Source organism: Hyaena hyaena, unplaced genomic scaffold (genome assembly GCF_003009895.1).
Source record: "Hyaena hyaena isolate Hyena2069 unplaced genomic scaffold, ASM300989v1 scaffold_180, whole genome shotgun sequence".
Taxonomy (NCBI): domain Eukaryota; kingdom Metazoa; phylum Chordata; class Mammalia; order Carnivora; family Hyaenidae; genus Hyaena; species Hyaena hyaena.
Window position 1 is genome coordinate 1,117,541 of NW_024080811.1, and position 27,645 is coordinate 1,145,185.

General features: G+C 39.4%; 1 protein-coding gene across 1 annotated transcript; it reads left to right on the top strand.

Annotated features, from left to right (window-relative positions):
* CASR (calcium sensing receptor) lies at positions 1-27,645 on the top strand. Its single transcript, XM_039240674.1, has 6 exons — positions 1-185; positions 2,746-3,052; positions 6,004-6,888; positions 20,322-20,552; positions 24,716-24,839; positions 26,132-27,645. Exons 1-6 carry the CDS (start codon positions 1-3, stop codon positions 27,643-27,645), a joined length of 3,246 nt encoding a protein of 1,081 aa, XP_039096605.1.

Below are 27,645 nucleotides of genomic sequence, written 5' to 3' on the forward strand. Positions count from 1 at the left end.
ATGGCATTTTATAGCTGCTGCTTGATCCTCTTGGCAATTACCTGGTGCACTTCTGCCTATGGGCCTGACCAACGAGCCCAGAAGAAAGGGGACATTATCCTCGGGGGGCTCTTTCCTATTCATTTTGGAGTAGCAGCCAAAGATCAAGATCTAAAGTCAAGGCCAGAGTCTGTGGAATGTATCAGGTAAGGAAAGGAGCCAAGTCGGAGAGTCTCTTCTCTTCTGGTGGCTGGAGAAAAGCTGTATCAAACCCAAAGGAATTTTTTTCAAACTTGGTTTTCTTTTTTCAAAAAATGGTGACCAGTAGTCATGCTGAAATTATTCCATGAACCCTTTTTAAAAGAAATTTTTCAAAAAGTAAAATGTCATAAATACTGAATAGAAAAATCCATGGCCTGTTGGGAGTATGTGCCCAGTTACTCGATAACTGAGTTGTCATTGTTCATATCTGGTGGCAGTGTTGCTTAATGGAAGACTAAGTACCTAGAAGGAAATTTATTATAGGTCTTGCAAGCGTGAGTAGTAAAATCTCCCATTTACCTTAAGTGCCCCAATGGTCAGTAGTATTTGGGTGTTAGCTGCCTTATTTTCATTTTGGAGGGGTGGGGGGGTTAAAGTTGAAAGAAACCTCAGTGACTGGTATGACCAGGCACTTCAAAATGCAGGCATCTTCAAAACGCAGTCTACGGTATTTTGGAAGTCCTTCTTATAGAAGGCTGAAATCCTCTTGCTTAACACAGAATATACCTAACACTGATGGGAGAAACCATGGAATCTAAGTCTCTCACTGAACTCTCTCTTCAGCCATTTGAAGACAGCTAACTTGTCCCATTGAATCACTTCTTTTCCAGGCCTGAAACTCAGTTTTATGAACAATTACTTCACAACATGATTTCCAGACTCCTCACCATTCTCACTACCCTCAATCTCATGCTCCCGAATGTATCATGACTAGTAGAATACGGCACCTAGAATTAGGCACAATTCCTTCAAACAAAAATCTGACTTCTGCAGAGTAGAAAGGACTGTATATCACCTCCCTTCACATGGATATCAGAGACCATGACTGCTGATATCCCCAAGTCTTTACCCAACTTCTAAGAGAAAATAACACTTTCTCTCTAAGACTTGCAACATTCAGAAGGGATCCAGCACTTTCTCCTGGTCTTCCTGATTGCTGGAAAATGAAAATGAAAACTAGAATTGCTCCAACAAAATGGATTTCTGTTCATGTTCTAATGAGAGCTTTAAAATTAGATAACATTTTCACATTTTTCTCATAAATACAGAAAAACTACAGAATTTCAACAGTGCTGATTATATTCTTCACATAACCCATTTGGACAAATATCCTCTTTGTCGTACCCTGCTGGACAGATGTATATATGTATGCCATGTATATACCTAAGATCAAGCAAAAAGCCCTGAAATATTAAATTTTTTAAATTATATTAAAGACAGATAGTAAAATCAGTTTGGCAATATAAATGTTTTATGTAAAGAAAAATTCTATAATCTCTCTTAACTTTTAACTGAAGATTTAAAATGAATAAAATATGATAGAAACATAAAGAAAATGACTAAGAGAAAATGTCACATTAAAAGTTAGAAAACTTGGGGAAAAAATAAGTTAGGAGCCTTGGGGCGCCTGGGTGACTCACTCAGTTTGTTAAGTGTCTGACTTTGGCTCAGGTCTTGATCTCACAGTTCATGAATTCGAGCCCCACATTGGGCTCTCTGCTGTAAGCCCACTTTGGATCCTCTGTCTCCCTATCTCTCTGCCTCTCTTTGCCCCTCTCTGCATGCATTCTCTCTCTCTCAAAAATAAATAAACATTTAAAAAAATAAACAATAAAAATAAAAGTTAAGAACCTAAACACACAACGCAGTACAGCAAGTATTTCTTAACTTCTGTCATTGAGTTCAAGTAGTATAACCTACCATATAAGAGAGAACCTGTGGGGCTGTTATATTTCCTCCTTGGACATTGATATACTGATTTAGCACACTTATCTGTAGCCTTCACTCTGACACAAATCTTGAGAGAGTGAAAACTATGTAACTGACCCTACCTCTCTTTGTTTAATTTGCTTGATTTTTATTTAGAATAAAGTTCTTTGAAAAGCAATGCATACTCATTTTTTAAAACAGAATGTATAAATAAACCAAAAGCCTGTGATTTTAAAAGCCATTGCTCCACCACCCAAAAATAATCACTGTTTGTAAACAGCCTTCCTACATATATTTGTTTGTTTACAAAGATGAGCTCTATCATCTCCCTTTCCCCTTTGACCTCCAGTAATGTCATAATCTAAATTTGTGACTCTGCAAATCTGAGGTTATTTTTAGGCTCCTACATATTAAAATCCTAATCTTATTTATATTTTCCCTAGTCCTTTTTAAAAAAATACCTGTATTATTTTAATACTTCAGATCAGCAACTTCAAACTCTTTGCTGAATGAAGCGATACAAATTATTCACTCTATTACTAATAACAATCTTTGCTATCATTGCTCACTCTGTGTAAGGCACCAAGCTGAGAATTTTACATAACTATCTCATGTTCATAGCTATCATATGAGGCAGGCATTGTTCCCATTTTGCAGAGAGGACTCTGAGTCTCAAAGAACACATCATGAAAACAAACGAGTAACAGAGCCATGATTCAAACCCAGCTTTGCCCAGTACCTACTCTCAGGTGGTTGGCCAGAAAGCCTCCTATTTTCTTCCATTTCTTCTTCCAGGTATAACTTCCGTGGATTTCGCTGGTTACAAGCAATGATATTTGCCATCGAGGAAATAAACAGCAGCCCAGTCCTTCTTCCCAACATGACACTGGGATACAGGATATTTGACACTTGCAACACAGTTTCTAAAGCCTTGGAGGCCACTCTGAGTTTTGTGGCACAAAATAAAATTGATTCTCTGAACCTCGATGAGTTCTGCAACTGCTCGGAGCATATCCCCTCTACTATCGCTGTGGTGGGAGCAACTGGCTCGGGCATCTCCACGGCGGTAGCAAACCTGCTGGGCCTCTTCTACATTCCCCAGGTACACAGGCCTTCTTAGATGGGACAATGTAAGCAGGGGTCAGGTCTCAAGTGACTGCCATGCCCAGTGTCCATACAGCTTGCTATTTTCCTTTCTCTGGCTTTACATCGGCACAAAAGACCTTCTAATTAGTCGGGGCACTGTATCATGACCATTTGGGATTTCTAAGACCCCAGCATCAACAATACCAACTAAGCCTTCACAACTCTTCCAAAATTCTTTTAAACATACCTTGTATAAAACTTTGTCTTTTTTGTCAGCTATTTATTTTCCATTCCATTCCTTTAGTAAATGACCATTCTTCTGCCTTTACTAAAAGGAATGAGGCCATCTGATGTAAAACCCACCTTCCAAACTCCAAATCTGTCCTTAATCCTATTCCTTTAAAACTCTACCTCTCTACCTTCTGGTTGAAAGTTTAGCTCAGGGGAAAGCCAGAGTATATTTTCTCACAGAACAAGAACTTAATCATTGTCCTGCATATTCTAGAAAGGGAAAATATTCTATTTCATTCAACAAGTATGTATAGAGAATATATGAAGAAATAGTTAGTGTCCACCCTGCAGGAACTCACCATAAATGAGGAGATGTCTGTATTTTCAAACGCTAACAATTCACTGAAACAAGTGCTTTAATAAACATTTGTCCAAAGTTATATATTTTTCCCCTATGGAGCAACCTTTTTTCATGTTAATATTTATAGATCTATGACATCATTTTATAATAGTGAAAAGTTGGAAACAACCTAAATGTCCGTGGATGAGAGAATCAACTCAATTGTAATACATCCTTTATATGTATTATATCTATAATTTTTAAATTATAGATCACGCTTTAAATTAATTTTTTTCAATGTCTAATATTTAAAATTTGTAAAAGTACCTTTAATAAATTCACATTTTTATGTTGGGAGGTCCCCATTTCTTTGGTGATAGACATTATCCTTTTATATTCATGTGGCAACTGAAAAAGACTTACCATTTCCCGAATCCTTACTTCAGGGAATTAAAGGTGTTTCCCATGGGGAAGCCCTGGCTTTGTAACTTTTGTGCAAAATGATCTAATAATGCCCCCGTCGGTAAATGTGTTGGGTAAGATGCAAATATGCATCTTATAAATTTGGCATATTGTACAGTATTTTTTTTTAAATACACAGTTAAAGTAAGTTGTTGTGGCCAAAAAGCACAAAATATAATTGCCACGAAGTAAATGAAGAATGCAGAGGTAAAGGTTTTAATTCATTGTGGTTTGGATGAAAGACAAGGTTAAGCTAAATTTGAATTATTAAAGTGTCATGAGGACTATACTTCTCAGTCAAAGCAATGTAAGCATATCTACAGCAGTAGTTCTCTGCCATGAATACATGTTATAACCACATGGGGAGCTTTATAAATGCTGGTACCGGGTTCTTACACCCTGGAGATCCTGGTTTAAGTGATATGAGATGTAGCCTGTGCATCAGGAGTTTTTGAAATCTCCCAAGGTGACCCTAATGTGCAGCAGAACTGGGAGCCGCTGCTCTGTGGGGGTGGGGGTCGGGGGGGTGGCAGAGGCCTAGGGTATTTCTTCTGCTGTTCATGCCACCAAGTGGATGGAGCAAGCAGACCAGCTGGAATAGCTCTGGACAGAAGTTTTCTGACTCATTCATGAAATTCTCCCCTCTTACAATAAAAAAAAGTTTTGTGTATTTTTAAGGCTTTTTTTTTTTTTTTTTTTTTTTTTTTTGGTGGGGAGAACAGGTAATGAAGTAGTATTTACCCCTACTTTCCTAGTTTCTTTTTTAAAACGAGGCAAATATTATACATGCATTCTTTAAGAGAAACGTACTCATAGTAGTAGGTATATTTGTAATTTTAACACTTTTAAAACCCTTTCAGCCCATTTTTCAAAAGAAGAATTAAAGAGTAATGGATGAATTTACAAAATGCCTGAGTAGGTTTTTCATTTGCAAAAATCTGATTCAGAAGCCTGTTGTTTGGATCTGCAAGATGTTACTGTGAACAATAATATCTCAATAAATTATTTAATCTAACTACCTATACCTCATGAGCTCTCATCACAGAGCAAGAAGGGGCTTATTCTGATAAAAGAAAAAAACTATTAATTTCATATTATAACTTCCCAAACCAAAGATCTTGTCAGAAAAATCATGCTCTATAGCAAAGTTGGTGGTGGTGTTTCATGCACCAATGTCTTTCCTGTTTTTGATGTAGGAACTATTTGGAAAATTCATTTAAAAATACTGAACATAGAAAACTAATTGTTTCAATGGGTTAGAAATATTAAAAAGACATTCCCCCAATTTTTTAACTTTGTTTCCTTTAAAATCTCTCTAGAAAACTAGAGAAAAGAGATATTAAACACTCCTTCTTGAACAAGAGGGGAGGAGAGACGGGAGGAGAGAAACTATGCAGAATAGGAAAGAGGAACCCGTTGGGGCTCCTCTGAAGAGCGTTAGGTTTATCACCCATAGGGAATTGCATTCCTTCCAGAAGTGAGTCATTGATACAGTGTTCATCATAGTAAAGAGGAAGCTAAAATGTTTAGATCAGAACCTGGACATAACAGGAAGAAGATGTGTACATGGATATATGATAAACAATGAGGCATCACAAAAGAACTTAGGAACAACTATGGAACAGTATATACAGACTCTCCTTGAAAGGATAAGTAGATTCTACTATTGTTGGGTTGGCTTTATGTTCAGACCCATTTCTGAAAGTAGGATTATGAAGGGTCACCCACTGGGAATTAGAATGCCCACCCAAAGACTGACAGATGCTTGAGTGTTCAGACTGGAGAGGAACAGATTCTGGTTGTCTTCACCTTTTCATCCCATCTGCAATAAAAAGTATGTTTGATAAATTAATGAATGCTAAAAAAGCCAACCCCACACAGCCTTGAGGTTCATCTGGCGCCTCACTCACTCATTCATCCTATGTTCTTTCCAGGTCAGCTATGCCTCCTCCAGCAGACTCCTCAGCAACAAAAATCAGTTCAAGTCCTTCCTCCGTACCATCCCCAACGATGAACACCAGGCCACTGCCATGGCAGACATTATTGAGTATTTCCGCTGGAACTGGGTGGGTACAATTGCAGCTGATGATGACTATGGCCGGCCAGGGATTGAGAAGTTTCGAGAGGAAGCTGAGGAGAGGGACATCTGCATCGACTTCAGTGAACTCATCTCCCAGTATTCTGATGAGGAAGAGATCCAGCAAGTGGTAGAGGTGATCCAGAATTCCACAGCCAAAGTCATTGTTGTTTTCTCCAGTGGCCCAGACCTTGAACCCCTCATCAAGGAGATTGTTCGGCGTAATATCACAGGAAGGATCTGGCTGGCCAGCGAGGCCTGGGCCAGCTCTTCCTTGATCGCCATGCCCGAGTATTTCCATGTGGTTGGAGGCACCATTGGATTCGCTCTGAAGGCTGGACAGATCCCAGGTTTCCGGGAATTCCTGCAGAAAGTCCATCCCAGAAAGTCTGTCCACAACGGTTTTGCCAAGGAGTTTTGGGAAGAAACCTTTAACTGCCACCTCCAAGAAGGTGCTAAAGGACCTTTATCTGTGGACACTTTCCTGAGAGGTCATGAAGAAGGTGGTGGCCGAATAAGCAATAGCTCCACTGCCTTCCGACCTCTCTGTACAGGGGATGAGAACATCAGCAGTGTGGAGACCCCTTACATGGATTATACACATTTACGGATATCCTACAATGTCTACTTAGCGGTCTATTCCATTGCTCATGCCCTGCAAGATATATATACATGCTTACCTGGAAGAGGGCTCTTCACCAATGGTTCCTGTGCAGATATCAAGAAGGTTGAGGCTTGGCAGGTACATCCTTCACTTAGATAACAGGTCACTACATAGCAGAGTTGGGCTGATGCAGGCAAGACAGATAAAGTGGTCTCCTCAAAAAGGCAGTATCTAAATGATGTTGCTATATGTACCTTTGGATTCAAATCGCCGTTTCAAACATTCTGAGTAACTAACTTCTGCAAAGTTGATAGTAATTTAATTTGATTATCTGTTTAAAGCCTTGACTCAACTGTTCTTTAGTCCAGGGTTTCAGAATACTTAGAGTATGGCCCCAAAAGCTTTTAAATATCCTGGAACAGATTTAATACTATGTATTAAGTGGAGTACATGGAGTATTTTTACAATGCCTAAATTACAGATATTGTCTCCTTATAACAAGTATTAGTTTAGTACCTATTATATTCCATATGCTAGTGTTACTGCATTTAGCCACTCTTTTACCAAAATATTATTCATAATATAATGTGCTGGACCACCCAACATGCCAACTAAGCTTAGGACACAAGCGAATCAAGAGCACAGGAATAAAAAACTCTCTTTAAAAAGATTTGATATTGGATATTTCAAAAATAAACACTGAAATAGTTATCATAGAAAATAATTAGAACTTAGGTGGAATTCCTACACTCATTTTAAACTTTAGTCTTGTTTTGTATTTTTGAATTACACATAGAAGAGACATCATAATTTTTTTCATTTCATATAGTTTCTGCAGATAAAAGTCTGGCCTGACTTAGATCTTACATAATTGTTCATATCTTGAAAGTTACCTTGATTTTTCAACCAAACCTTGTTTTATACTCCTTTTATTTTTTCCTCAGTTCCAGACTGACCTATCAGAGAGTGGATGATTATTAGTGGGAGGGGAGAGGAGACATTCCTGAACATGAATTGAATGAATGACCCAGTCTCCAGCTTCAGCTCTCCTGTAAACTAGCTGCATCATCCCTGGCAAGCCACTGTTCTACGTCAGTCTTTTCATCTGTAAAATAGCCCTAATATTTAGCCTACTTTCTGCCCAAGTTTCTTTTAAAGATGAAATGTGATGATATATGTGAAAGCAATTTATAAATTTTCAAGCTCTAAACAGATGGTGATTATTATAGTAGCATTTCAATATGCTTCTAATTAAGCAGTCAGGTTAAAAATGATAACTACAACAGCTGTGTAGGTAGAACCCAACTACCACAGACCCTTGGGAAAAGGTATAAAGAAACAAAGAATGTACAACCTATGTCAGTCATTTTAGAGACTATCATAGGTTAAGGAGTGATGTTGAGGCTGGCAGAGTGAGCCAGGATCTGCAAGTGCTTTTCAGCCCTTCTCGTGTGGGAAAAACTGCACTCAGACATCATTGTTGGCTAAAATTTCTCATCTGTATGAGGTACTTAAAGTTGCCTTCCTTGCACTGCATCACCCTCCTTCCTGCACCCTAGCAAAGAGGTGCTTTAATGACAGTCAAAGACCGAAAAGACTTCAAAGCCATTATGGTAAGGAGTGGAGTTTTAAGATGGAGGAATAAAGGGACAATGTTTTAGTAAATACTGTTGTCTTCCCTTCTCTTCCATGTCCCCATGGAAAGGAAGACTCCAGCTCTTGAAAGGCCTATAAGACCAAGGTGGGATTGAAGGGAAAAGAGGCTTCCAGTGGGTAGCCTTCTTCAATGGCTCCTCTCCAAACAAGGAAGTAAGATCTAGATGGTCAAGACCAAAGCTTGGGCATATATGAAAAAAAAAGCTCTAAGAATGAGGCTACAGTCAAGACTGGGACTTTTAGTTTCATACAGTAGAAAACCCAAACCAAATTGGCTTAAAAAGAAGAAACTCATATTATTAGTAGCTCATAATACTGAAAATCTCAGAAGTACTCCAGATACAAGTAAATGCTTTCATCTCTATCTCTGTTCCTTATTCCTTGGGGTTAGATAGCTTCAGGCTCATAAAATCTTTACTGCTAGGCTCTTATTTCCCAGGATCTCCTGTAAAAGTCCCAGAAACCACACTGACTGACCAGTCCAAGATCACATATCCATCACTGAAGCTAGGAGTGGAGTCCTTTCAAACTATATAAACTGAGAGTAAAGTGTGGTGGACCCCCAAAGGGAAATCAGGATGTTACCAAAAGGAGGGAAAAAGAGAAGCAAAACAGGCAAAATAAAAAAATATCCACCACACAGACACCTCAGTTGACCCTACTTACAAGTTAAGATGTGCCTTCCTGGCTCATACATGGTCTGGCACAATTCATCCAGGAGAGGAGACAGAAAAATATGTCACAGCTCTAGGGAGGAATAACATATGGTCATTGGCCAAAATGTCCTGTGTGCTTTCTGTAAAAGTCTCCTTTAAGCCTCAGGAACCCAGGCAGTTGGGTGGGAAATCTGGAATTTAAGATGTTGGCCATGTCTTTTGTATCAGGAGATAGACCAGCAATTATTCACTCTCATTTTTTTCCATTTTTAAAATGTTTATTCATATTTTGAGAGACAGAGAGAGAAAGAGAGAGAGACAGAGAGACAGAGAGAGAGAGACAGAGAGAGACGGAGACACAGAATCTGAAGCAGGCTCCAGGCTCCAAGCTGTCAGCACAGAGCCTGACCCAGAGCTCAAACCCACAAACCATGAGATCATGACCTGAGCTGAAGTCAGACACTTAACAGCCACCCAGGTACCCCTATTCACTCTCATTATTAAGACATATATGGAAACCTATCACCCCTGCAATCTATACAATCTAATCTAAGTATCTCACCCTAGATTTCCACTACCTTCTCTTGATTCTCTTGTAAGACAACCTGACTGGCACCTCCCCACAAAGCACTTATGAATTTCTGGCACAGCATTTTTGTTTAGATTATATCCCACACCTAAAGGGCCATCCATTTTTGTCTCCTGTAACACTGTCCACCACAAAATTTTAACTTTTTTTCAAAACTCACTTTCTCCTAGAAGTCTTCTCAAGTCATACTCCCACATACACACTTTACAACCACTCTTTCTTCCTCATTTTTGCCATTTATATACTCAGCTTAAGCTTCCACAACTCTTCATTTGACTGAAATAAATTTTTATTAAATAGACTTCTGGTTAAATTAGGTCAATCACAAGTTCTTTCTTTTGTTGATCTTTTTTCCTACTAAAATTTATCAATCAATTCATATGCCTTAAAAGTAACACTAATAGATCACTTATAAGCACACAGCACACAATTCCCTCCTGACCTCCACGGAGACCCCAAGTCCTTCTCCACTGCTCCTCAGCTCTCTCTTCACTCTGACTCCTCCACTGGACTGTTGAGCACTGTGTCCAGAATGCCTGACACTTGAGTATGTGTAGAATAAATGAAATAAAGATTAGTAATCTAGTTGATTTGGCCTGACAACACTACCTAGAGCCCTTTGCAGAGAACTGTTCAATCCAACAATCCACCATTATATCAATCACTCTGGTTTAGGAATTCTAGGTTTTGATTAGATAAGCCTGCGTCATACGCCCAACAGTCAAATTTGTATGGAAAATCACGTAAGTAAATATGGACCCACCTTCTTCCTTCTCTCAGGATGACTGTGCACAAGGCATGCTTCCTACTTTTCCCCACCTTACACCAACTACTCAGTAGTCAAAAAATAAGTATGCATGATAACAACACCATGGTGATAACAGAAGTCAAATGGAATTGATCTTTCCAGAAACTGCTAGTACTGTTGGGATTTAGAGATGGGGTGGGGGGTAAATTGGGGTGAACACCAGAAGAAATGGAGGGGAGATAAGGATCAGTCTGGATCTTCCTAAAACTCTTAGTGTGGGAAGTGGGCAAGAAACAGTAAGACTCCTTATCTGTGTAAACCATCCCTCATTCACCTCTGTGTGAACAGAGTGCTTTGTACACCCCATCCCTTGTTCCCTCTGTGCTAAGTGATGCCATGTGTAAGACCTAGAAATCCTAAACAATAGTGTAGAGTTTTTAATTTCTAGTCTTTGGTTTATCTCAATTAACCATTAGAGTATGTGCCAAGAGGCGATTCCCATTTATGCTTATAATGAGCAACAGTTTGACTTTAAAATTCTTTAGAGGGAATACCCTAAAAGGCCACAAGATGGAAATATTACCACATAAAAGATAATATGTGACCATCTCTGTATGTGCACGTTGTAAAGTAAGAGTCTCTCTCTTCGTGTGTCTTTCTTAGTGTTTACTTTTCTTTAAGAACCTGTCAGTTTCTCTGTCTTTATATTATCTTCTATGTTTCAGTCTTTCCTTTAGCTCTTTTGCTATCTCTTCCCTTTATTTATTCTTATTTTCCTCATATTTCTCTCCAAATAAAATAATTTAGAAGCATATTATGCTGGATTATTAATCTCAAATAAATTTTATATTTTCTTTTTTAGTGGAACTACTAGTCCCTCTTTTAAATCTGCAAAAGAAGAGTGTTGTCTCTGGGAAAGTATCTAAATTATTTTATAATGTATGTTGCTTTTTTGTGGATCAATGATTATCAATTTAAAGATTCTCTGTCATTGCTTTTAAGGGTGTAATGGTTTCCATCTCCACCTTCACTGATATACAAGGTATTATATAGAAAATTAAGTGCTCAAGTGCAAAACTGAAAGTCAACATGCCAAAAGAAGCACTAAGATATCTGAAGAGATGGTTTAGAGATATGACTTAGAAAACAAACGATTATTAACAGACAAGGTAGAAATTTTGACTAGAAAACTCAATACTCATGATTTGATTTATACATCTGCTGTAAGGATGAAACGCTACAGTACTTTAAAGGTTAGAATTTGAAGTAAGGAAGAAAACAAAATATATCAGCTGGGATGGGCTTTGAAGGATGAACAGATTTTTTGGAAAGTGTCTGTTCCTTGGAGAAAATGTCAAATGCAAAGGTAACATAGGTAAATCCTAAAAACATCATACTGAGTGAAAAAAATCCAGACTAAAAAAAAGAGTAAATACTGTATTACATTTATATGATACCCTTTCTCTAATGACAGAAAGAAAAGAGACCCACAGTTCCCTAGGGCTACAAGTGGGAGTGAAGATTAACTTGGAAGGGACATCTGGAAACTTTTTGGGGTGATAGTAGTGGTGGTTACACAGGTATATGCATTTGCCAAAACTCAGAACTATGCTCATAAAATAGACATATGTTATCCTATGTGAACTATACTGCAATAAAGTTGATTAAAAATATAAAACAATGAAAAGTCCCTGGAGTGGGAAAGTACAGGCTATGCATGGAGATCTGGATGTTGTTTAGTATGGACCACTTTTCCAGTTAAGGCTGCCTGTGTTGCCACAAGCATTATACATATCTCCATGACCCCACTTTAAAAATAAGCCCATCTTCTCAACCTAAATTTCACACTAGTTAACCTTTATAACTTGCAATAGACAATGTAGTAGGCTACCCAATTGGACTCCTATACCTGAATAGATAATATATAATGTAATGGTTGACAGTTTGGACTCTAGAGCCCAATTAACTAGATCTAAATCCCAATTGCTACCTAACAACTGTATGACCTGGGCAGTCACTTAATGTGCCTGTGCCTCACTTTCCTCACCTGAAAAATGGAGACATATAAGTTCATTATAAGGACGACATTAGTTAATATGTATACAGTGCTTAGGATACTGACTATACATAAGTGTTCAGCAAACACTAGTCTTGAGTATTATTCTTTTGTAGGTAAGGAAAATAAGATGCAGAGAAGCCAAAATAATTTGCCCAAAATCATGTACCTAGCCCCAGTAAGAAAGCCCACATATGCCCCCAGGCAGTAACCAAGTTTACTGTTAAAAGAACTAGGTGCTAAATTGACCCTTTAGGCACATGCTTCCTAACTCCTAAGAGGCTGCTCAGTCCGTGGTTTCACAGTAAAGACACTGGTCCATAACTTTAAACTGGGGGATCACCAGAGGAAAACAACTGATTCATGAAACCGACTGATAATATGAAACTCTGATCCATATATAGACACAAAGACAAAATACAATGTGCAGATAAGTAAGAGTGGGCACAACTAACCAAATTAGAGTATATCAAACATCTCTGCCCATATTGAATATAATTGTATGTCTTGTCACTAAAAAAGTGCCTGTTTGGCCTATATTAGGTGCTTAATAAATACTTTTTAAATGAACAAATAACAAGAATGAGACGATGGTAAATAACAGAGTTAAATAGACAAATGTTAAGAGGATAACAAAACAGGAGAGACATAGGCACAGATAAAAGCAAAGTGGTCTGAAAAAAGTCAGTAGAAAATGCCCACGCAAAAAAAAAAGCCCACAATAATTCTGACTTCATACTTTGTGCTGAACCTTACCTCTTTGTTAAAGAGGTAAATGACAGAGGAAAAATACCACTTCAATGAAGATTTTAAGAGTATAAACAGGATTATTGAGATATGAAGATACAGAAACCATTAAATTTTATTCTTATTTTTTAAATATAACTTGTCAAGTTAGCTAACATATAGTGTACTCTCGGTTTCGGAGGTAGATTCCTATGATTCATCACTTACACAGAACACACAGTGCTTATCCCAACAAGTGCCCTCCTCAATGCCCATCACCCATTTCCCCCTCTCCCTGCTCCCTCCCCCAGCAACCCTCAGTTTGTTCTCTGTATTTAAGAGTCTCTTATGGTTTGCCTCCCTCTCTGTTTGAAACTATTTTTTCCCCTTCCTTTCCCCCGTGGTCTTCTGTTAAGTTTCTAAAATTCCACATATGAGTAAAAACATATGATATCTGTCTTTTTCTGCCTGACTAATTATACTTAGCATAACACCCTCCAGTTCCATCCACATTATTGCAAATGGCAAATTTCATTCTTTTTCATTGCCAAGTAGTATTCCATTGTATATATAAACCACATCTTCTTTATCCATTCATCAGGTGATGGACATTTGGGCTCTTGCCATAATTGGGCTATTGTTGATAGCACTGCTATAAACATTGGGGTACATGTGCCCCTATGAATCAGCATTTCTGTAACCTTAGATAAATTCCTAGTAATGCTATTGCTGGATCATAGAGTATTTCTATTTTTTTTTAAAGATTTTTAAAAAAATGTTTATTTACTTTTGAGAAACAGAGTGTGAGAAGGGGAGGTGCAGAGAGAGAAGGAGACACAGAATTGGAAGCAAGCTCCAAGCTCTGAGCTGTCAGCACAGAGCCCAGTGCAGGGCTCGAACTCAAAAACTGTAAGATCATGACTTGAGCTGAGGTCAGCCACTTAACCAACTGAACCACCCAGGTGCCCCTAGAGAGTTTTTATCAAGAATGGAGATTGGATGTTACCAACTACTTTTTCTGTATTTATCAAGATGATCATACGTTAAGTAGTTGAGTGTTCAACCAACCTTGCATTCCTATGATAAACTCTACTTGATCACAGCATATTTTCATTTTTGTAGACATCTAAATTTTGGTTAAGAAATTTTGCTTCTATGTTCATGAAAGATTGGTCAATAGTTTTATTTTCTAGTAATATCTTTGTCTGGTTTTGGTATCTGAGTAATACTGCCTTTGAAGAATAAATTAGGAAGTATTGCCTCCTTTTCAATGCTCTGAAAGAATTTGTGTGGAATTGGTATTACTTTCTTCCTTAAATATATGGCAGAATTTATCAGTGAATTGGGTCAATTTTCTTTGTGGGAAATTCTGAACTGCAAATTCAATTCCTCTAATACTTATAGATCTATTCCTTTGAAGGCAGTTTTGAAGACAGCTTTGATTGTGTCTTACAAAGACCATGTCTAAGTTGTTGAATTTATTGGCATAGATTTGCTTCTAATTTTGCTTATTAAATTATTTATAATATTCTCAGATAATCCTGATAATGTCTGCAAGATCCCTAGTGATGTCACTTCTCTTATTCTTAACTTGGAAATATGCATCTTCACCATTTTTTTCTGATCAGTCTGTGAAGAGAGCCATCAATTTTATTGATCTTCCTGAAGAACCAGCTTTCAGTTTAGTGATTTTCTATGTTTCTGTTTACTATTCCATTGATTTTTTTTTTTTTGCTCTGAGTTTTATTATTGCCTTTTTCCTGATTTATTTGAATTTAATTTGCTCTTCTTTTTCTAGTTTCTTAAGTTGGAAAGTGGGGTCATTAATGTGAGACCTTTCTTCTTTTATAATATAGTAATTTTACTGTTAAAAATCTCCCTCTAAATGTTGTTTTAGCTGCATCCCCCCAATTTTTGTATGCTATGTTTTCATTTTCATTTAATTCAAAATACATTCTAACTTTCCTTTTCATGTCTTCTTTAACCCATACATTATTTAGAAGTATGTTATTTGGTTTCCAAGTATCTGGAGATTTTCCAAATATCTTTCTGTTACTGATTTCTAATTTAAATTTTCGGGAGTCAAAAAACATACTTTGTTTGAATATGTTCAAATTTATAGAAACTTGGTTTTATGATCCAGAATACCAGTTTATCTGGGTAAATATTCTCTGTGCCTTTGAAAAGAATTTGTATTCTACTGCTATTGGGTTGAGTGTTCTATAAATATCAGTTAGGTCAAGTCTTTTGATCAAATATTGTTCAAGTGTTTTACATCTTTACTGATTTTCTAACTACTTGCTCATTTAACTGCTATAGAAACCATATTGACTTTATTTTTTATTTACCCTCAGACTGGTGAAAACCTTATCATGGGCATCACTTGACAAATTCAACAGTGTTAGTTTAATGCCTAGACTATTAACCAAACATTCAAAAGACATAGTTTGAGTATCCATTCAAATTCAGGCCCTCTACAAATCCCTAGGGATACATAAAGGAATAAGATAGTGTCTTTAACTTTAGAGAAGATTTGTCTAATATATCTTGGGTATAAAATTTCTAGCCACAAAGATCCTGGGTGCTTCCTTTCTGGATAAGATGTTTACACTGCTTTTACCTTGTGCCTGTCCTTATCTCCCTGTCCCATTTGAGGCTAGAATTGCTATGTCTCATTAGTAAACTATTGATGCCAAGTGTCCTCAAGGTTACCTTGCTATCAAGGTTAAATATCAGCTCCACCAGTGAATTCATATTTGAACATTTGAAATCCCTTTCCATACCTCCTGTTTTTGTAACAGCTTTACTGATACATAATTCAAATATCATATAGTTCACTGATTACAGTGCTTTTTTAGTATATTCACAGAGTTGTGTAACCATAACCACAACCAATTTAGAACTTTTCCACCACCTCAAAAAGAAACTTCATACCCTTTAGCTATCACACCCTACTCTCTCATCCACCTATTCCTAAATACCATCAGTCTACTTTCTGTCTCTATATATTTGGATATTGCTGAACAGTTCGTATAAATGGAATCATAAAATATGTGGTCTATGTGACTGATTTCTTACACTTGGTATGTTTTCAAGGTTCATCCATGTTGTACCACACATCAGTACTTCATTCCTTTTTATGGCTTTATGTTATATGGGTATAACATGTTATATTTATCCATTGATTCAGTTGATAGATACTTAACTTGTTTCCACTTTTTGATTATTACAAATAATACTACTGTGAGCATTCGTGTTCAAGTTTTTGTGTGGATATATGTTTTCATTTTTCTTGGGATAAGAGTGGAATTGCCACTCTTTTTACTGTAACTCTTTTTTTTAAATTTTTTTATTGTTTTTTATTTATTTCTAGGAAAGAGAGAGACAGCGGGAGCAGGTGAGGGTCAGAGAGAGAGGGAGTGACAGACTCTGAAACAGGTTCCAAGCTCTGAGCTGGCAGTCAGCACAGAGCCCGACGCGGGTCTCGAACCCACGAAACGCGAGATCATGACCTAAGCGAAAGTCGGACGCTTAACCGACTAAGCCACCCAGGCGCCCCTACTGTAACTCTTATGTTTAACTTTTTGAGAAAGTGTCAGACTATTTTCCAAAGTCTCTGCACCATTTTGCATCTCCACCATCAGTGTATGGAGATTTCTCTACATTCTCATCAACCTGTTATTATCTGATCCTGTGCCTTTTAATATGAAATCTGGCCTCTTTGCCTTGGCTCCTCTTTACCTCTTTATTTCCCCTTGTTCTCTAGCACGTACACAAATTTTGAGACACTAGTTTCTTTTCTGCCCCTAGAACACTTCATGCTTATTCCAAACTTGATCTTTGTCCATGCTGTTCCCACTGTTTTTAACACCTTCCTTCCTTCTATCCTTTGTCAATCCAAATTTCTACCATGCCTCAAGCCTGCATTGACCTTTTCAGCCCTTTTTAATTTCAATCTCTTCTGAATTTAGCTGTATTTAGAGCTGATACCCCACAAGTTAGCTCCATGAGGACTATATTATTATGTCTTATACTACTGTAGCCTAGTTCAGAACACATAGTAAATAGTCTATAAATATTTACTTGTTGACTGATTCTAACAGCATACAAATCTCACCTTGTGTTTACAATAACTTTTTAAGTGGAAAATTTTAAAACAATGATTTTTGATTGGCTTCTTCTTTCATGTTAGGATTATGGTAGAAATCTCCATCCCATGCCAATAACAACATAAAGAGACTAGAGCCAGTAGTGGTATTTGAGTCACTTTTCTGTCCAGTCTGACCAATGTAGAAGATAACCATTTAAGTATAAAATGACTATCCCTGTTCCCTTCCCTATTCATCCACCGATGCCTAAAGATATTCACTGCAGAGAACTTAAAGACAGAGAAAAGGAGAGAGGAAGCTTGTTGCTTGGTATGTTGAGAGCCAAGGAATTAAACCTCAATAAGAACAAAGTAAATTTTTGCTAAATACTCTAGCCTTACTGCTATATATGCTTTTAAAATTATTCTTCAAGTAAGAATGATGCTTTTTCAAAATATAAAATGAGGAAATGCTACTGACAAATATTTGCCATGGACACTCTAAATCATTTATATTGGAGGCAGGATAGTGCAGTAGGAAAAGCTCATGTTTAAATCACAGTTGAAGAACTTTCTAGTTTATGATTGGCAAGTTTCTTGACTTCTATGCCTCAGTTTCTTCATCTATAAAATGAATATAATAGTAGAGTGGTTGTGAGGATTAAATGAGAAATTGCATGTAAACCATTTGTACAATGCCCAGCACATAGGAAGTGTAAATACAAGGTAATTCCCTACCTCTCCACTCTTCTCATCTCCTTTTACCCACATCAGAGCAAAGACAGAGTCAGCAAGGACAGTAGAAACTTTATGACTAGGATTAAACATTTGCACTGACAAATAATGGTAGGTACATGGAACCAAAGTATGGAAGGTTCTGGAAGCTATCTAGAGAAGTTTAAAGCATATTTCATCTGAGCCATGATAGATCCCCAGCAGGATATGGGAAAAGCATGACTATGGAATGGAGAAGGGTAGACTGACCATGTCAGAAATGTTCCAGAGTGGGTGGAAGGATGAGGTTCTAAGTCCTGCAAGAGAGGCACAGCTTTACAGAGCAGATGGACTGTATGTTCTTCTCAGGGAAGGAAAGCTGTGTCAGGACAGGGATGTGTTGGGGTACAAACAAAAGGAAGTGCATCACTCTGTATAGGAGGAGGCCATGTCATTCCAAGAGCATGGAGGAAAAGGAAGGAGAGCTGGAGGAATAAAAAAGGAACATACCTGGGACACCACTCTGCAGACAGTTTTAAAAGCTCAGTAAAAATTAAGGAAAAAAAAATAAAATAGATGACCATCAAAGAAGGCTCAGGAGAACACAGGTGGCATGAATTCTTAGTAGGATGCATTCTCCATCTTTTTGGAGGATAGCTCAGCAGTTCTGACTGCAGAACAGAAGAACAGATAGCAGGAAGGGAAGGAAATCCCATCTTCCCCCATAGGTCTGGGCAAAAGTCAGGGCAGCCAGAGTCTGCCAGGGTAGCAGTGAAGACACTAAAGCAGTAAATCACATACAGAAGGTTAGGTGAGGCACCCAAGGTGGTATGTTTCTGTGCATACGTGGTCTGCCATTGACTCTGTCCCCAAACCTGTCCCAGAGCTGTTCGTAAGCAAATTCAGGTGACTCATTTTCCCTATTTAATTTTCCTTACAATAAATGTTTATTTGAAAATGAAGTCAAATACATATATATAGTTTTAAAAAGCAGTGTCATCTCTGGAACGGAGTGGAATATTAAAGGTGCCCAGCTCAGTTTGTCATGCACGTTAATATGGATATTAGGTCTAAGCCTCAGTAAAGCCATCCATTAGATAGACTCAACCCAAACTTTTCTCCAGTGTCAGATTAGATATTGTTTTTTTTAGGGATAATGATAAAAATAATGATAAAAGGGATAGGTGCCTCCAGATGTACTTCAGGAACCATGAAACCATAGAACAGAAAGAAGTCCATACCAGAGTTCGCAGAGACCCTGCAGCCTCTCTGGACCAGCCCTCTCATTACAAAAGTGAGGAAACACACTCCGAGCTGGAGGAGGGTGACTTGTGAGGTGCAGTAGAAGCGAGTACCCCTACATTCACAGGCAGGACCATGTCTTATTCTCTCTTGGTGCCTCAGTGACCTCTGGCACATCCCACATGAAGGGGCTGAGTGTTCACTGCCTCCTCCTGACCCATGTCAGGGGTACACAGGAAGCAAAGTCAGGAGCCTAACGATACTATAATAGAGCATAGCCATTAAGAGTGCAGGCTTTACACCACTTGCTAACTGTGTGACCCTAAACAAGATACTTCTGTTAATGCCTCACTTTCCCCATCAGCAAAATGGGGGCAATAGTACTATTTGTTGTAAGGATAAGATTAGATAATATATATAAAGCATTTATCATTTGTGCCTAAAATGTAGTAATATGACTAATAAAGGTTAATAATTATTATCATTACTTTTTTATATGAGAGCTATGTGACATATAAAACCCTGAAAAGATTAAGCGGTTGGCCATGACTTTTAGAACAGTGATGGTGAGGGTTTGACCCATAGCCTCATTTCTTTCTTCCTTCCACCCACCCGCTCTGAATTTTGGCAGCAAGACACTTCCACAGAGGCAGTAGCATAAAGAAAGATGGTGCAGATCTTAGGAGCACTTCATGCCTCCACTCCTTCCCCAAAACCCATCTCAGAAGACACCAGGAATGGCTCTGGCTTACAAATCCTGCCCTTCCTAGGGCACCACCAGTTGATGATGTACCTGCAGAAGACTTGATTTGGTCAGGGACCATGGTGACATGTGACCATTTTACTTTCCTGACTTCAAGAAAGTGTTTTCACCCAAGTTAAAATTTGAGTATCAAGTAAAGTCCATGGCTTACCAGGGCTGCTGCTAACACATGTAAGTACCTTAGTGTAAATTAGAAAAAGGGGCCTCTTCTTAAGGTTATGTTCCTTCCACTTTGTTAGAACAAGATAGTTTACTGTCCATGTGCAGTACACAACATACGTAACCATATGTGGTAGCCCTGTGGCTTGTACTCAAAATCTCTGTTCCTCTTTAGGTCCTGAAGCACCTACGGCACCTAAACTTTACCAACAATATGGGGGAGCAGGTGACTTTCGATGAATGTGGTGACCTGGTGGGGAACTATTCCATCATCAACTGGCACCTCTCCCCAGAGGATGGCTCCATAGTGTTTAAGGAAGTTGGATATTACAACGTCTACGCCAAGAAAGGAGAAAGGCTCTTCATCAATGAGGAGAAAATCCTGTGGAGTGGATTCTCCAGGGAGGTATGTGCTGTCCATCAGAACCACAGATTCCTCTACCACAGGCAGGAAACTGTGCTAGACTTTGGAAGGGCCTTAGGCTTCACTACTGGACTTGCAAAATGATAAGTCCACTTCCTTCAACTCACTAACTCTGCAATGCCAAGGTTCCCAGTGAAATCCATGAGTGTTTAGTATACAGAGGAGAATCCTCAAAAAATTCTTATTCTTTACAAGTCTGATTCCTTGGCTAAGTGGCTAACAGTTTCCTTGGCTAAAACTTTCTCCAAACAGCAAACTATTTAAGCAAACAGAAACATCACTCAAGGCAGGGACTGGACAATTCTCACAGAGGTAGTTCCTTGTTATCCAAATAGCTCAGGGCTGACCTATAAATCAAAAGGACAGTTTCTTAGAAGATCAGATGGGCTGATAACTCAGGAAAGATAAAATCTTTGAGGGTACTGAGTTACTATAGTTGAATGTACTAATGTCCTTCACTAGCTCTTTTCCTTTCTTTTCCTTCCCAGGCTCCCAAGAATCTTAACAATCATCAGGTCCAATATTGTCATTTATATCCCTCTTTCATTAGAAGATAATGCCAATAATCTTCTGTTCAAGTTTTCTAAAAACTCCTTGTCAGATTAGTTATTTTTCTGATACATTAAAAAAATTATTGCTTTCCATGTGGTTAGCTTTGTAAGATGTCTCCAAGTCAAGCAGGTAGGTGGGGAGAGAAGGGAAGAGTCTTATTAAAGAGTCATTTTGAGGGGTTCCTGGGTGGCTCAGTTGGTTAAGTGTCTGACTTAAGCTCAGGTCATGATCTCGAGGTCCGTGAGCTTGAGCCCCACATCAGGCTCTGTGCTGAGAGCTCAGGGCCTGGAGCCTGCTTCAGATTCTGTGTCTCCCTCTCTCTCTGCACCTCCCCCACTTGCTCACTCTCTCTCTCTCTCTCTCTGTCTCTCAAAAAAAAATAAATAAAAATTTAAAAAAATTTTAAAGAGACATTTCGGAAATAGTATGAGCCTTTCTATGTTAATTGACATGATCATATGGAATGAGACAAAAGAAGAGCTTCTTTTTTTTTTTAATTTTAATTTTTTTTTTACAAACAGTTTATTGTCAAATTAGTTTCCACATAACACTCAGTGCTCATCCCCAAAGTGCCCTCCTCCATGCCCATCCCTCCTCCCCCCCACATCCATCAGTCCTCAGTTTTTGTCAGCATTCAAGAGTCTCTCATGGTTTGCCTCTCTCCCTTTCCCCCACCATTTCCCCCCTTCTTCTCCCCCTTGTTCCTCCGTCAAGTTCCTCCTAATCCTCCTCTACGTGCAAACATGTGGTATTTGTCCTGAAGAAGAACTTCTGAAATGAGAAAGCAATAAGTTGGACAAAGCTGTCAAAAACAACTATTTAAGGATCTGGCAATCAACCAAAGCAAACAAAAGCTGAAATGCCTTTTTAAGAAAAACTAATGAAACTTGGATAAGAAAAGTTTGTGACATTTTAGTCTGAGGCTGCTCCCCAATTATTTGTAATAGTTTGGCTGCTGATTCTTTTAAGTTTTCCATGCAGACAATCATATCATCTGCAAATAACAAGTTTTATTGAGTTCTTTCCAATATTTATGCCCTTATTTTTCTTGTCTTATCCCACTAGTTATGAATTCTGCAATGTTTAATAATAGCGGTTATAGTGGAAATTCTTGTTTTAAAAGAAATGCTTTTAATATTTTCTCATGTAGATGGGGCGCCTGGGTGGCTTAGTCAGTTAAGCGTCCGACTTTCGCTTAGGTCATGATCTCGCGGTTCGTGGGTTCGGGCCCCGCATCAGGCTCTGTGCTGACTGCCAGCTCAGAGCCTGGAGCCTGTTTCAGTCTGTGACTCCCTCTCTCTCTGACCCTCCCCTGCTCACACTGTCTCTCTCTCTCCTAGAAATAAATAAAACATTAAAAAAAATTTTTTTCTCATGTAGAATGATGTTTACCTAAAAATTTTTTATATTACCCTTTTTAAGTTAAAGATATTTCTTTCTAACTCCCCTTTTCAGTTAAGTTTTTTTTCTTTCATAGTTTATTGTCAAGTTGGTTTCCATATAACACCCAGTGCTCATCTCAACAAGTGCCCTCTTCCATGCCCATCACCCCCCTTCCCCACTCCCCCACCCCCATCAGACGCTCAGTTTGTTCTCAGTATTCAAGAGTCTCTCATAGTTTGCCTCCTTCCCTCTCCCCAACTATTTTCCCCCTTCTCCTCCCCCATGGTCCTCTGTTAAGTTTGTCCTGATCCACTTATAACTGAAAACATATGGTATCTGTCTTTCTCTGCCTGATTTAATTCGCTCAGCATAACACCCTCGAGTTAAGTTTTTAATCATGATTTTGTGTTGAATCTCATCAAATGCTTTTTCTTCCTCTACTGATAATCATATGATTTTCTCCATTAATTTATTAATACAGTGGATGATATTTATAGATCTTGCTTAGCATAAGCCCAACATGATCATGCTATATATTCTTTCTTATGTCCTTTGAGTTTGTTAATTGTTTTAGTTTTTTTCATCTATTTTCAAGTGATAAAAAAAATAGGTGTACTCTTTTCAGGTCCTTTCAGATTCCTTTCACTTTGCATATACCTCCAGGACTTCTGTAAATTTTTACTTCCAACAGAACTCACCACTCTTTTTCAGCAGGCTAATGGAACCCACTTTGCCTACAGGGCTCAGAAAGGCAGAGAGTCTATGAATTTACATTTCCCTAAAAGGATCCTTAATGATGAGTGGTATGGAAGTATGAAAACCCTGGCTCCCTTTTCCTCAGGTCAGAAAAGCTCTGAGGAATAACCTACAGTCCAGAGTTCCCCTATGGGATCAGGCAGAAGCTACCCTCTGAGGGACTTTGCTCAAGATCATACCCTCACTGTCTTCTTCCCTTCTGTGTCTGACTTACTCCATTCTCTTCTTGGTTTCTTGGGAGAACTTTACTTATAAATTACTCGTACACAAATCCACAACTCAGGTCTGCTTCTGAAGGCAACTTAAAGTAGTAAGTAAGATGGGCCTGTAATTTTTTTCTTTTTCATACTGTTCTCGTCTGGTTTTGGAATCAGGGTTATACTTGCTTTTATATAAGAGTGAGTTAGAAGATGTTCCTTTTTTTTTTTTCTCCTAATCTCTGGTAGAGTTCACATAAGATTAAATTCATCTGTCCCTTGAAAGCTTAATGTTTTTTGTTTAAAAGAAAAAACATTTAATGTTATTTGCCTGTGATAAACAGAGAATGGTGGTCATCTCAGGTATGACTGTATGGTGGGGGAGGCAGCAAGGGGTTAGAGGAAAGCATTCAGTTAGGTGCAGGTTACTGTTCTAGTCCTAGCTTTTGTTTTGGGTGGTAGTCATTAAAAATGACTGGCTAAAAGTGATTGAAATATGAAGAAATAATGGGGGGGGGGGGACCAAGGATTGTGATTAATCAGATTCCATGTACCTTAAGTCCACTAAGGAAATAAATAAATCTATGTTATCTGAAATTAATATCAGTATTGAAGATTTCTTTTGGATAGTAATTGCTTGACATATTTTTCTGATCCATTTACTTTAGGCTCCTCTCTGCCTGTTCTGCCTACCTTGATGAATGGTTCAAGGATCTTAGAAGTTACCCTATAAAGCCTAAAATAAAATTGCAGGAACTGCAATTCACTGCAAAGTTCAGAGTCTCATTTTCCAAACAAATTTCCCCTCATCTCACCATCTCCCCTTGTGATTATTCCTCTGTATGTATTTCTGTGTCCCTATATCTTATAGCTTGTCTTAAAATCTTGTTTCCATGGAAAGTCAACAGGTGTCCCATTCTGGGACTTGGAGGGAATGGAATGGGGGGTTATTTAGGGAGGATTCTGGTCACTGTGTAGAGTTGCAACAATGAACCTTCCCCGAATCCCATGAATGGGGGTGTGTGCACACATTGCAGGCACATGCCCAAGGACACCTCTCCCTTTCTTTTTTCCCCCTCGCCTCCCTTTCACTGATAATAGGAACAAGGATTTCTGGTGCTTCTTCTGTCTGGAATGGGTCTGAAGTCTATTGTACTGGTCCTTGTGCATAAACCCCTCCCCAGTGCTTGTGTCAAAGGAGCTGTAAGACTGATCCCACAGCTGCAGCCCTTCACTTTTGTGCTCTCGGTTCCCTAGGTACCTTTCTCCAACTGCAGTCGAGACTGCCTGGCAGGGACCAGGAAAGGAATCATTGAGGGGGAGCCCACCTGCTGCTTTGAGTGTGTGGAATGTCCCGATGGGGAGTACAGTGATGAAACAGGTAAAGGAACATGCCCTCATGCAGTGCTCGGTCCACTTTGGAGAAGCGGGGTCAGTGAAGTCCCTGGAAGGGGTAGGATGAGAAAGTACTTAACACAATTTCTCATTTAATAAGGTATGTCTGAGGGTCATGCTGGGCTGGGCACTGAGGGGGACAGAAAGAAATATTGGATGCCCTGTAATACCATAAAAGCTTACACATATTTCGTTTTATTTTGACACCACTCTCCACTATTGTATTCCTTTTCGTGGCTCAGTAGGCCTGAATAGACAAAGTTCTGTCTATTCCACACTGCAGCTAATAGGCCATGATATATTGCCTGCTGGGTACCTGGCATTTATTTGCTGTCTTACTTATGCTTTTCCTCTACCTCAGTTTCTTCATCTATAAAGTGGGAATAATAAGAAACCTATTTTATAGAGTTTGGGGAGTCAAATGAGTTAATATTGTTATAGCACATGTTAAGCCTAGATAAATGCTAAATAAAAACCTTAACTGGCATTTTGGAGACACTCTATAAATATTAACTATAATTGTTATTATTGTTGTTATTATATTATTTAATCCTTACCATGATAATGAAATTATTGCTTCCTTTACACAGATGATTGAAACTGAGGCTCAGAGAGGATAAGGAGCCTGACCAAAGTCACACAGCTAGTAAACAGAAGAGCCAGGATTCCCATCCATATCTCTGACTGAAAGCCCAAGCTCCTTTCACTCCTCAAAACTACATGGTATTTGGGACATAGCAGAGACTTAATAAATGTCCACTGACTGAATGAGTCTGCAGCCTCCCTCACTGGAAAGCCATGGATGTGGAGCGAGGAAGGCACAGGTCATTTGTGTGGGATATTCTGCCTTGATGTAAGAGGAAGTCTGCTCTGACATGTCCACAAAGTCCATCCATTTTTCCAAAATGAGTCAGTCGGAGTGTGAATATTGTGAAAAGTTGATAAACTATGCTAGACCCCTTACATGTAGGCAGCTAGCCACCTATCCAGCAAGATTGATCATTTTCTGCTAAAAACCATCAGCAAGTAGTGCTAAAGGAAACGTAGCACCACCCCCAACCATGTACAGAGGAAAAAAAATTAACAGAACTATTAAAAAGACATAAAATTAAATAAAAGTATATTATTAAACATAAGTCAGGGTTCAATCATTTCACCAACAAAGAAAATTTAAAGTGACCACATCCAATAATCTGTGTATCCTTACCAACACATTTACACTCACAAATTTTAGTCTACGCCACACAGTAACTAACTCTTCCCTGAAACGTTTTACAGATGCAAGTGCCTGTGACAAGTGCCCTGATGACTTCTGGTCCAATGAAAACCACACTTCCTGCATTGCCAAGGAGATTGAGTTTCTGTCCTGGACGGAGCCCTTCGGGATTGCGCTCACCCTCTTTGCTGTGCTGGGCATCTTCCTGACAGCCTTTGTGCTGGGTGTCTTCATCAAGTTCCGTAACACACCCATTGTCAAGGCCACCAATCGAGAACTCTCCTACCTCCTCCTCTTCTCCTTGCTCTGCTGCTTCTCCAGCTCCCTGTTCTTCATTGGCGAGCCCCAGGACTGGACGTGCCGCCTGCGCCAGCCAGCCTTTGGCATCAGCTTCGTGCTCTGCATATCATGCATCCTAGTGAAAACCAACCGTGTCCTACTGGTGTTTGAGGCCAAGATCCCCACGAGCTTCCACCGCAAGTGGTGGGGGCTCAACCTGCAGTTCCTGCTGGTCTTCCTCTGCACCTTCATGCAGATTGTCATCTGTGTGATCTGGCTCTACACTGCACCACCCTCAAGCTACCGCAACCATGAGCTAGAGGATGAGATCATCTTTATCACATGCCATGAGGGCTCACTAATGGCACTGGGCTTCTTAATAGGCTACACCTGCCTACTGGCTGCCATCTGCTTCTTCTTTGCCTTCAAGTCCCGGAAGCTGCCAGAGAACTTCAATGAAGCCAAGTTCATCACCTTCAGCATGCTCATCTTCTTCATCGTCTGGATATCCTTCATTCCAGCCTATGCCAGCACCTACGGCAAGTTTGTCTCTGCCGTGGAAGTGATCGCTATCCTGGCAGCCAGCTTTGGCTTGCTGGCCTGCATCTTCTTTAACAAGGTCTACATCATCCTCTTCAAGCCATCACGGAACACCATCGAGGAGGTGCGCTGCAGCACTGCTGCTCATGCTTTCAAAGTGGCAGCTCGGGCCACACTGCGCCGCAGCAATGTCTCCCGCAAGCGGTCCAACAGCCTTGGGGGCTCCACAGGATCCACACCCTCCTCCTCCATCAGCAGCAAGCGTAACAGTGAAGACCCCTTCCCACAGCCCGAGAGGCAAAAGCAGCAGCAGCCACTGGCCCTGACCCAACAAGAGCAGCAGCCACAGCCACAGCAGCCCTCGTCCCTACAGCCGCAGCCACAGCCGCAGCCACAGCCCAGATGCAAGCCGAAGGTCATCTTCGGCAGTGGCACCGTCACCTTCTCACTGAGCTTTGATGAGCCTCAGAAGAGTGCCATGGGTCACAGGAATTCCATGCACCAGAACTCCCTGGAGGCCCAGAAAAGCAACGAGACCCTGACCAGACACCAGGCAATACTCCCGCTACAGTGCGGGGAAACAGATTCAGAACTGACTGCCCAGGAGACAGGCCTTCAAGGGCCTGTAGATGGTGACATCCGACCAGAGGTGGAGGACCCAGAAGAGATGTCCCCAGCACTTGTAATGTCCAGTTCACAAAGCTTTGTCATCAGTGGTGGTGGCAGCACTGTCACAGAAAACATACTGCATTCGTAA

Coding starts and splice junctions, on each gene's coding strand:
- CASR (XM_039240674.1), top strand. CDS start 1: ATGGCATTTTATAGCTGCTGCTTGATCCTCTTGGCAATTACCTGGTGC. Junction 186..2,745: donor GAGTCTGTGGAATGTATCAG/GTAAGGAAAGGA, acceptor TTCTTCTTCCAG/GTATAACTTCCGTGGATTTC. Junction 24,840..26,131: donor GGAGTACAGTGATGAAACAG/GTAAAGGAACAT, acceptor AACGTTTTACAG/ATGCAAGTGCCTGTGACAAG.